This window comes from Tachysurus fulvidraco, chromosome 17, assembly GCF_022655615.1.
Source record: "Tachysurus fulvidraco isolate hzauxx_2018 chromosome 17, HZAU_PFXX_2.0, whole genome shotgun sequence".
NCBI classification, from domain to species: Eukaryota; Metazoa; Chordata; class Actinopteri; order Siluriformes; family Bagridae; genus Tachysurus; species Tachysurus fulvidraco.
Window position 1 is genome coordinate 25,084,441 of NC_062534.1, and position 12,500 is coordinate 25,096,940.

At 44.1% G+C, this 12,500-nt stretch overlaps 1 protein-coding gene across 1 annotated transcript in view; it reads left to right on the plus strand.

The window, feature by feature from the left end:
- Positions 1-12,500, plus strand: part of ntrk3a (neurotrophic tyrosine kinase, receptor, type 3a) — a 189,499-nt gene that overhangs the window by 118,460 nt on the left and 58,539 nt on the right. The window contains exons 7-9 of the mRNA XM_047802191.1: positions 10,116-10,258; positions 10,395-10,536; positions 12,288-12,500. The exon at positions 12,288-12,500 is cut by the window's right edge and continues 84 nt beyond it. Of these exons, the coding sequence (XP_047658147.1) occupies positions 10,116-10,258; positions 10,395-10,536; positions 12,288-12,500 (498 nt within the window). The remainder of the gene's footprint in view (positions 1-10,115; positions 10,259-10,394; positions 10,537-12,287) is intronic.

Below are 12,500 nucleotides of genomic sequence, written 5' to 3' on the forward strand. Positions count from 1 at the left end.
TCATCATCATCATCATCATCATCATCATCATCATCATCATCATCTTCATCTTCACCATGAACTAAAAGCTCAGTGTTAGTTATTTCATCTGTTTTTGGCAGCATAATTCCTCCACATATCTCATTAGAGTTTGAAGTAAACAAGCAGAAGTTTGTGTGTGTGTGTGTGTGTGTGTGTGTGTGTGTGTGTGTGTGTGTGTGTGTGTGTGTGTGTGTGTGCTTTTATATTCCAGTTCAGTGTGAAAAACAGCTCTCATCCACACACTTTCTCCGCTGTGTAAATTGGTAGTTTGGATCCTGTGCTTTAGCTCCATTTGGCTAATGTGTAACACCTGTGTGCTAATGAGCGCTAACACCGCTGCTGTTTACAGATTCACATGGAGCTGGACACCACACAGCGTCTCATTTACAACCGTAACATACTTCCCTTTAATCACACTCACGCTTCTCAAACCATTAGCCAACATGCTAACAAGCAGCAGCCGTCGGGGACGTGCAGAACGTTGCATGTGCGTGCGGTTCAAACTCAGACCCGAATGTCTGAACAAGTAAATCTTATGCCCTTATATGGAATGAACATGCAACATCGAATTCTACGTTATTTCCATATAAGGGCATAAAAGGTGTCTCTCAGGGAGGAAGGTGTCTCTGAGAGAGGTAGGTGTCTCTCAGAGAGGAAGGTGTCTCTCAGAGAGGAAGACGTCTCTCAGAGAGGAAGGTGTCTCTCAGGGAGGAAGGTGTCTCTCAGGGAGGAAGGTGTCTCTGAGAGAGGAAGGTGTCTCTCAGAGAGGAAGGTGTCTCTCAGGGAGGAAGGTGTCTCTGAGAGAGGAAGGTGTCTCTCAGAGAGGAAGGTGTCTCTCAGGGAGGAAGGTGTCTCTGAGAGAGAATTTCGTGTGTATTTGTTTGGCGCTTGAGGTTTGTGACGGAGGTTCAGCTTCAGCAGGACAGACCAAAGGAGCAGAGTTCATGCAAACACAGCAGACTTCGCATCTTCCCTGGCTTTGCCTCTGGCATTCTGTCTTATTTTTTCTTCCTTTAAATGCTGGAGATTGTTGCTGATTCCCAGCTGCCAGAGATCTTGACACATGACGCTTGACTCCAGCTCTGTTCTGGTAGCTGTTACTGAAGCTGCTGTCCATGGTGCTGAAATTCAATCTATATGATATAAAACAGTGAAATTCCGGTAAAAGGATTCAGTGACGTCCTATTCTTTACTAATTTTACTAACTTTATTGTGGGCCTGTTTCATCTCTCTCTCTCTCTCTCTCTCTCTCTCTCTCTCTCTCTCTCTCTCTCTCTCTCTCTCTCTTACTGCTGAATATTCTCAGATAAACATTCTCTATTTTCTATGACACTAAGCGAGTGCAGTGTATCAAACTAGAGCAAATTTGTATTTTTTTTTTTGTATTCATGTCAAAACTCTGACATAGCTGTCAATCATTCTGGATTCACAGGTCGAGTGGCATTTTAATTAGGGATAGAATAAGATGGCATGATTTTGTCTGATGGCATGTTTTTGTGCTTTGATGTTGAATGTGAAGCTCCAGAGCATAATGTGTGAAGGTTTGCAGGTCTAAAAGGGTCATTTACATATGTATGTCTTGATATTTTCCATCTCTCCTGCAGCCACCTTCAAGCTTGAATACCTTAGTCTTAGAGTCTACACATCTGTCAATCATTCCAGATTTTCTTACATCTATCGGCTCATCTGGGAAGAAAAGAAGATTGATTTTTTTGATGTATTTGTGAGCGGTGACTCGGAGCGGCGCGGTCCGACGTTAGAATCCGTGAAGGCTGACAGAATCTTTTAGTATCATCGACAGAACCAAGAAGTGGAGATATACGCAGTACTCCATATCCAACAGAGCTTTTAATAGCAAAAAAAAAGACAAGCAAACAATCCAGTGAGCTGAAGCTGAAACATCCAACATCCAGACACAGAGCCAAAAGGTATCACAGTGTGAAATCAGTCCGTCTGAGTGGGAGAGAAGACGAAAAAACGTGGAAGCAGACGGAGAAAGAGAAAAAGGCTCAGAGACGCACAGTGAATGCAGAGGATGAGGTAGAAAGTGGGCGTGGCCAATGGTCAGAGGTTTCGGGAGGTGGAGATCCGGGATGAAGCGGTGGTTATAAAATTTAATTTAGGACGTGACAGAAACAAAGCCATGTCCAAGATCTCGCAGTTTATAAGTAACCTTTTCCAGTTTGGAAAATCCTTATTTTCTGAAAATATTGGCACCCTCAGCCCACTTATTTGTTTTCTTGAGTATTTATTCTTCTCAGAAATGCAGTTTGTGACGTCTGACATCGGTGTGTTTTGGGGTTCAGCGGTAAACACTTTTTTGTCGTAGAATTCCTCTAGTCAATTGATTGTGTGTGTGTGTGTGTGTGTGTGTGTGTGTGTGTGTGTGTGTGTGTGTACACACAGTTTGATTGATAATTAGATTCCGATGACTACTGGGAGCTAAATATGTAATTATGGCATGATTAAACGGAGCCTTCTCATGTGGGATCAGACTAACGATGCTGGAAAGCTGAGTGGAAGAACAATCCTGAGCGACGTGACGTTCTCCACATGGGGTTTATTATCTCAGCAAGGACCTGGGAATTTACACACACACACACACACACACACACACACACACACACACACACACACATGCAGTATGACTCTACACAAGCCAATGCTGTTGTATTCACGTTAACGTTAGCATTGTGATTGCGATTGATTTTTAGTTTTCAGCTCAGGCTGTTATTTGGCTTCGTGTATCGTCTACACCGTATAAGGCGTGACCTCTGACCCGTGTCACATGACTCTGGCTCCGGGTGCGATTCACTGCACGGGTCATGTTTTATAAATGAAACCTGCATTGCAGAGGAGCTGAGCGTGCTGTGGTTAATGCATTCTTGCATGTATGAATATCTGAGAGCGATAAACATGAAAATATGATGGATGATAAATACTTAAACAAACAGGAAAGACTTTTGCTGGTCTGTAACATTTCACGTTATATTCTGCTTCATGTGAAGGAGACTAATATAAACATCTCAGACAGTAACTGTGAGATCGGATGAAACCATGTACGGATTTAGAGCCGTTTCATTATCCACGCTGTTTCACACGCTCTCTTTATCATCTCCACATGATAGTTTCAGTTAATAAAAAAATCTACATATGGTTATTCCTCTGTGCTCCGAGGACTCGTGTATTCCTTTTCTGAGATGGTCTTCTCAGTGTTCTGTGTTCTCCCAGTTCTCTGTGGGCTCATTAGCATTTTTCTGGACGCATCATCTCGGTGTTCCCGTGGCTCAGTGTTCCCAGGGTACTCCCATTGTCCTATATTATCGTTACAGCCGTATAATCCCAGTCGCTCATTAATAACCAGTTACTCTATGTTCCTATGCTGCTACAGTATATTTCCAACATATATATCACATGGTGGGTGGTTGGGTGGGTGGGTGGTGGATATGTGTGTTCATTCCCACCTGTGCCATGTGTGTAGGGAATTTTAATGTTCTCCCTTTATATCCAGGTACCGTGCTTTTCTCCCCAGTCCAGAGACAGGACTGTAGATATCTCTAAATTGTCAACAGTGTGTGAGTGTGTGTGATTGTGGCCTGAGATAGACTGTCCAGGGTCTTACCTGTCTTGGGCCCCGAGTCTCCTGGGAAAGGCTCTAGGTTCAACTGGAACCCTGTAGGATAACTGATGTAGAGAATATATGGATGGATGGATGGATGGGTGGATGAACGGATGGATACTTTCATGTCTCATTGTCTCTTCAGCTATAGACTACCTAAATTGTTATGAACATTCCCAAAGCCCAAGGCCCCAAATGACCTTACAGCCCTACGATGTTGTGTCGTCTTCCCATGCCCAGCAGTGGCAGCCTGGTGGACGTGGGAATCGAACTCACAACCTTTCGATTGGTAGGGTTTTATGGGGCGGTGGTGGTGGCTCAACTGGTTAAGGCTCTGGGTTGTTGTTCGGAGGATCGGGGTTCAAGGCCCAGCACAGCCAAGCGTCCACTGCTGGGCCCTCCTTGCTCCAGGGGTGCTGTATCGTATCTGCCCCTGCACTCTGACCCCAACCTCCTCCATTGGGGTATGTGAAGAAAAGAATTCCAGTGTGCTGTAACGTAGATGTGGCGATAAAAAAGGGTTCTAATCCAGCACCTTAACCACTAGGCTACTATGTCCTAAAATACATGATATTAGCCAAAGAGTACGAACTGTATGTTATACATGATGCTGTAAATGGTCACAAGGGGCTACTTCGGTTAGCTACACCGGCTAATCTCAGCTGCTATTAGATTGAGATTGTTTGTCCTCACTGTTTATTTCTGCGTCTCCCTGTGAGGTGTTAATTGAAGGCCTGTTAGCACTGAGCAGGGATTTTAGTAAGTACAGGGACTTTACCAGCTCATTATCTTATACATATAGCTGACATTTCCGAGGCGAGTCGGGAGACCTCGGGGAACATACTGTAAACAGTACACACTCGCACAAGCACCTAATTAGTTATGCAAAGAAGCCAGCAAGGACGCTAATGAAAATAAATTTGGACAGAGAGACTAATAAGTGTAGGACGGGAAGGTCCTTGTTTTTGAGATGCTGAGTTTATTACTTTTTTTTATATTCTCGATGCCTTCATATTGGAAATCTTTTCAGTCTGTGGCTGAAGTGCAATCACATGTTTAATGCATGGCTACTAAGACGCAGGTCGATGCTAGACTCAGGCACATCCCCAGTCCTCCTGTCCTCTGCTTGACCTTCCACAAGACTAATCAGATGTTTTATTCATGTTTGTTAATAACACACTTAAGCTCTGTGCTAAGCCAATGCTAAACATTTGTACAGAATTGGAGCTGGGAGGCTAACAAGCTAACAAGCTAACAAGCTAACAAGCTAACAAACCGGTTTCAGCTGAAATCTGAACATAAACACGTGGCTACTGTAAAACACACCTAGGTTCTAACACACCTACACTGTAACCTAGACGACCACAAAAAGCTGTAGTCCAGTGGAACATAATAACTCCGCCCACTTTGTTAAAGCGTCCAGCTTTAATGAATACAGGTGATAATAATTACTTTTATATAAATTTCACTGATTTAAATGTTGAAATCTTTAATGATCCGATTCTTCATCCGTTAATCAATCAATCCATCTATCTATCTATCTATCTATCTATCTATCTATCTATCTATCTATCTATCTATCTATCTATCTATCTATCTGTCTGTCTATCTATCTATCTATATATCTATCTGTCTGTCTGTTTGTCTGTCTATCTATCTATCTATCTATCTATCTATCTATCTATCTATCTATCTATCTGTCTGTCTGTCTGTCTGTCTGTCTGTCTGTCTGTCTATCTGTCTGTCTGTCTGTCTGTCTGTCTGTCTGTCTGTCTGTCTATCTATCTATCTATCTATCTATCTATCTATCTATCTATCTGTCTGTCTGTCTGTCTGTCTGTCTGTCTGTCTGTCTGTCTGTCTGTCTGTCTGTCTATCTATCTATCTATCTATCTATCTATCTATCTATCTATCTATCTATCTGTCTGTCTGTCTGTTTGGCTGTCTATCTATCTATCTATCTATCTATCTATCTATCTATCTATCTATCTATCTATCTATCTATCTATCTATCTATCTGTCTGTCTATCTATCTATCTATCTATCTATCTATCTATCTATCTATCTATCTATCTGTCTATCTGTCTGTCTGTCTGTCTGTCTGTCTGTCTGTCTGTCTATCTATCTATCTATCTATCTATCTATCTATCTATCTATCTATCTATCTATCTATCTATCTGTCTGTCTGTCTAATTAATTGTCTATCTATCTATCTATCTATCTATCTATCTATCTATCTATCTATCTATCTATATATCTATCTATCTATCTATCTATCTGTCTGTCTGTCTGTCTGTCTGTCTGTCTATCTATCTATCTATCTATCTATCTATCTATCTATCTATCTATCTATCTATCTATCTATATATCTATCTATCTATCTATCTATCTGTCTGTCTGTCTGTCTGTCTGTCTGTCTATCTATCTATCTATCTATCTATCTATCTATCTATCTATCTATCTATCTATCTATCTATCTATCATTTGTTTGTAATTATTAACCCAGTCGTACGAGTCCATCCTTTAAGTAAAACCTTAGTTGTGTTAATTTATCTTTAAGAGGAGGACGAACCGCTTTTGTTCTTCGTTCAACTGGTTTCATCAAAGACACTAAAAGCCATCGTGAAGCTGAGTCACGCTCTTTCGTAGGAGAAGAGTGTCACGATCCCGCGAGGACGAGTGTCGCTCTTATCTCTTTTTTCCCGCCTGTGCCGTCTCTCCGCATGCGGACGACGTTAGCATCTAGCTTTCTCGCGTGTCAGTGTTAAACATCTGCACGTCCCTCAATATAATCTGCTTTAAGACAATTATTGATCCATACTTTAATATTTAAGCGGTATGTGATGATCCCCAAACGCTGCTCCTGATAAGGAAACTCCTCCTGAGCGCCCCCTACTGACCTGGTTTACTGTTCCTCATGCTAGTCTCCATTCTACTGCAACTGCACCACAGAGATCTGACAGAGTGAGACGTTTCTGTCCATCTGTCTTCTAACAAAAGCTTTCCACATTTCGATAGCGATCTGAGCGTGAGCGAGCGGCGTGCGGGTGACGTGGAGACGGTGAGGCTCCATCACGGACGCCGGGGTCTATAGATAGATGAGTTTAATTAAAGTGTTAGTGTGATGGTGTGAGATTCATCGCCTTTACAACCCACAGCACTGTAGGAGGACTCACACACTTCATTTTATTAAATGGGCCTATTTAAAATACACACACACACACACACACACACACACACACACACACACACACACACACACATTTAATTTAATGGACAGAAATGTATTAAATCATGAACTTAAAAAATAGCAAATTCTCAATTTTAACATTTAATGTAATTTATAATTAATTTTATAGCTCTATTGAATGTAAAATTAATAATAATAATAATCATCAAAATCTTCTTAGTATTATTTAGCCTATAGAACACTTTGTAGCTGGGACACAGTGGTACGTTCACAGTACGTTTGCCTCACACCTACAGGGTTGGGGGTTCGATTCCCACCTCCACCTTGTGTGTGTGGAGTTTGCATGTTCTCCCCGTGCCTCGGGGGTTTCCTCCGGGTACTCCGGTTTCCTCCCCCGGTCCAAAGACATGCATGGTAGGTTGATTGGCACCTCTGGGAAATTGTCCGTAGTGTGTGAGTGAGTGTGTGTGAATGAGAGTGTGTGTGTGCCCTGTGATGGGTTGGCACTCCGTCCAGGGTGTATCCTGCCTCGATGCCCGATGACGCCTGAGATAGGCACAGGCTCCCCGTGACCCGAGAAGTTCGGATAAGCGGTAGAAGATGAATGAATGAATGAATGAATGAACACTTTGTGTCCTGTTTATTAAATCTGGGTGATGAAGGACAGTCTCAGGTAACTTCCCAGCAGTTAGCTGTTTGCCCCACAGGAGCCCCTGACAGGGCAGATTAGACCATGAGTGTGTAATAAGAACACACAGCACAACATGCTGCAGGACTCCACTTATCCTTCCTTTGGGTCATTCTGAGTTCAGATCCCACGGTGTTTTAATCCTCAGGTGTTTCTGATATTCATTTTATTTTCATGAAGATTCCAAGAAAAACGTTTTCAGCGCGATTGAATATTCATGTCGGCCGCATGATTATTTATTTATTTTTAACAGAACAAACTGGAATAATCCGGCTTTCTGCTTTTATCAGTAACACAAAAAGCACAAGCGATCCAAACGCACAATAAAACATCTGTGTTTATAAATATTAAACATGGCTGATCAGAATGCTGCAGGCGGCGAGTCCAGAACCTTCTACACACTGCGTCCCAGACAAAGCCGCTGGTTTCTGTTCCGTACACAGCGAACGCCAGGAACCTGAGAACCTGGCACCTTACTCACTGAACACAGAGGACAGGAAGAGGCTAATATCCAAACACACACACATACACACGTACACACACGTACACACACGTACACACACGTACACACACGTACACACACGTACACACACACACACACACACACACACACACACACACACACACACACACACACACACGTACACACACGTACACACACGTACACACACGTACACACACACACATATACATACATATACACACACACACAAACACACACATACACACACAAACACACACATATACACACACAAACACACATATACACACACAAACACACACATACACTCACACACACAAACACACACATACACTCATACACACACACACACACACACACTCATATACATACAGACACACACTCATACACACACATACACACACACACACACACACACACACACACACACACACACACACACACACACACACACACACACACACACACACACACACACAGTCTGCCGCTGATGGAGCTGCTCCAGCCTTGATACTCAGTGCAGCTCAGATTAGCTTTGTTAGCCAACAGAATGTAAATCACTGCACAATTTTAGATTTAATCAAACAAATGACATCATTAAAGAAGAACGATGATAAACACACACACACACACACACACACACACACACACACACACACACACACACACAAAATACTGGTGCTATTTTCCTCGTGTTATCAATAGATGTTCATCATTGCTATGATTATCTGATCGAGTTTTTATACTGTTAATGTTGCTGTTCTCTCTCTCTCTCTCTCTCTCTCTCTCTCTCTCTCTCTCTCTCTCTCTCTCACACACACACCGTATTGTCTCTCTGGTGTGGGTAAGGTCTTGGCGTGGGTCCTCTGACTTATGCTTTGTGTGTGCTCCTGTCGCGCGCTTCTTGGGTGCGTCGTGTGGGAGGAGGTGTAGAGAGGCTTGTCTTGGAGGGTGGAGGGTGTGACCTGAGGGTGAGCGCAAGCGGACTGTCGAGGGTTGAGTGGGTGCGGTGAGGAAGGTTCAGCTAGTAGAGGGCCGCGGTCGAGATTGGCTGTGAGATGTAGAGGAGGGATCAAGAGTTACTGGGTGGAAGTAAAGAAGGAGAGGCGGAAGAACATAAACGAAGAAAAAGATGGGAGGAGAAGAAAATCTAGCAGGCGAGAAAAGAAGCAGAAGGAAGAGAGAAGAGAGAAAGAAGCAGAAGCAGAGAAGAAGAGAAAGAAGAGGAGGAGAAAGAAGCAGGAACCAGAGAGGAGAAGAAGAAGAAGAAAGAAAGACCGCAGAGCGAGGGAGAGACGCAGGAGGTCTACACAAACAACAGCAGCTCTTCTGCTTGTACACAGGGCTTGCAGTCTCAGATTTCCTCTCCAGCTGCTCACTCAACATCTCCACTGCGGGGACGCACCCTGGTGCGCGTGTGTCGGCGTGTGTGGAGTGCTGCATTAACATCATGTCAGTGAGCAGAGAAGAATCAGTAGAGCAATACTACTGACGTCTCTTTGATCTTTTTTAATGAGTCTCTATTTGATTGCGTATATTCTGAATTAACTGTCTTTTTTGCGTGGTTGTCTCTACCTGACTTGTCTATCTCCTCTCTCATATCTCTCTCTGATCGTGGGCCTTCGTGTGATAGTGTGACGTGTAGAGCGAATTGGCGCTCTGCTGAGAGGATGTCTCTCTCGGGAAGCGTGTGGCGGCGGGATGGTTTGCGGGGTAGATGCTGAATTACTGAGAGGAGCCAGTGAGCTGTCTGACAGTTGAGAGTGTTTCTAGACGGAGTCTCTCTGAGCTACTAGGGAGGACGTACGAAAGTGACGGATCATCTCTCTCGAATGTAGTCATAGGACTGCTCGTAAAGAGCGTATCTAGACGTGCATCGTGTGGTACGTCTCTGAGTAGTATCTGCGCAAATGAGCGTGTCTCTACTGACTGTCTATCTCATTGAGTGTGTACTCCATGACGTATCTTATTCTCTTTCTATCTCTCTCTCTCTATCTCCTCTCTCTCTAGCTCTGTCTCTCTCGCTCTATCGCGTCATCTCTCTCTCTCTCTCTCTCTCTCTCTCTCTCTCTCTTTCTCTCTCTCTCTCTCTCTCTACCTGTCTATGTCTGTGCAGATGTTCCAGATATCAGCGTGACACACAGCAGTCTGACAGTGAATGAAGGAGATCGTGTCACTATCACGTGTAACGGTACCGGGGTCCCGGTTCCTGATGTGGACTGGAAGGTTAACTCCCTGCACTCCATCAGCACACAGCAGGTACACACTCTGATTAACACTGTGTGTGTGTGTGTGTGTGTGTGTGTGTGTGTGTGTGTGTGTGTGTGTGTGTGTGTGTGTGTGTGTGTGTGTGTGTGTGTGTGTGTGTGTTACACCTGCTCTTTGTCATTTCCAGGCCACTCAGATTCCTCCTCACGTGCACTCCTTGACGTTAACCCTGTTTAACGTGAGTCGAGATGATAACCTGTCCCTGCTGCCCTGCACCACCGAGAACATCGTGGGCATGAGCAACACGTCTGTCCATCTCTCCGTCCAGTGTGAGTCACCGTCTCCACGTCGCGTTCTTCTGTTCTTCATCTGATCTTTCTTTCTTTCTTTCTTTCTTTCTTTCTTTCTTTCTTAGAAGCAGTCTGATCTTGTCGTTTTTACAGACATTAATTTCTCAGTGCACCGATTTATTTATTTATTTATTTGTTTGTTTGTTTATTTGTTTATTTGTTTGTTTGTTTGTTTGTTTATTTATTTTCATGTATAGATCACTCAGTAGCTCCGACACGTTTTTATTTGACTTACCGCTGGATCCAGTTACACGGTGATGTGAGAGGATCAGACGCTCTGTGGTTTGTGTATCTATGTTGTTGTCCAACACGGCTGTAACACGATGCTCTCACACTCTGTGCTCATCGACGGAGAGAGAGAGAGAGAGAGAGAGAGAGAGAGAGAGAGAGAGAGAGAGAGATCTGCAGACGCTCAGGAAAAAAGTCTCTCTTATTCGGTTTGCTCCTCATCATCTCCATCCTCTACATCTCGATCTTCATCCTTTCCATCTCCACCTCCTTCTCCTCATCTCCATCCTCTACATCTCGATCTTCATCCTTTCCATCTCCACCTCCTTCTCCTCATCTCCATCCTCTACATCTCAATCTTCATCCTTTCCATCTCCACCTCCTTCTCCTCATTTCCTCCTCCATGCTCTTCACCTCTGTCCTTCCATCTCCACCTCTTTATCTCCAATTACAACTCTTTCCTCGACATCTCCATCTCTATCCTCTAATTCTTCTCCATCTCCTCCTTTATTCTCTCCATCTTCTCCTGCTCAATCCTCTCCATCTACAAGCTGGGGGAAAAAAATCTTGTAAAGTTTAGAAGTTTTGGGACGGAAGTGTTTCTGAGTCTGCACGAGGACGAGCGCGGAGCCGTTACGCTTCGTGACGGACGTCTCAGACGATGGAGGCGGATGTGGAGTATAGAGCGTGTGGGTGGACGGGTGGCGGTTACGGTATACGTGTTTTAGACGACGGAAATTACAGGCTGTGGGCGTCTGATTGGCGGATGACGAGAGGATGAGTGTGACACTGATGATGTGTTCGTGGAGAACACTTTGTCCTTCCAGGTCAGATATTAGATGTTAAGGTTGATCCAGAAGTGCGAAGATCTTGAGAACTTTCACTACGTTAAATGAGACGCCATCGTTTTTCAGCTCGCACTCGATGTACGTTCAGTGGTGAGGAACATACATGAGCTTCTGTGCCAGTGCTGCTGAGATCTGGACTCTGATTGGTCAGAATGAATTCTTTATTATCACGGTTGAGCCCATGTTGTATGTTACTGTTGCTATAGTGACAACTCCTTCACAGGTACTGTGATTTATTTACCTCCTCTCTCCTCTCGATCTCCATCATGTCTTCTCCATACCGCCATCTCACCTCTTCGTTTACACCTCCATCTCGTCTTCTCCATCTAGACCCCCCTCCGTCACATTCTGTCCATCATTTGGATCTCATCTTCATCTCATCTTTTTAATCCCAGCCTCTCCACCTCCACCTCCACCTCCATCTCATCCTCTCCACCATCATCCCAACCTCTCCATCTCCTCTACTTCTCTACATCCTCTATATCTCTACATCCGCATCTCCAACCTCTCCAAAGTTTAATCTGTGTTTAGTTGTAAGTTCTGGAAGTTGTAGAAGCTGAGCTACATCCATCCATCATCTAAGACAGACGTGTGACTGCAGACTAAAAAGACGATTCCTTGTTTAATATTTCTGTCTCTCCGTCATGTCTGCAGTCCCTCCCACCATTATACACTACGAGACCCCTGAGAGACGGCATGACACGTGTATGATGTTCATCGTCCGCGGCCAGCCGCTGCCTGAGGTGCGCTTCTTCTACAGAGACGTGGAGCTGCAGGAGACCAAATACGTCCGCATAGACAAGGACGTTTACCGGGACACGCTCGAGGGCTGCCTCATCTTCGAAAACCCCACCCACCACAACAATG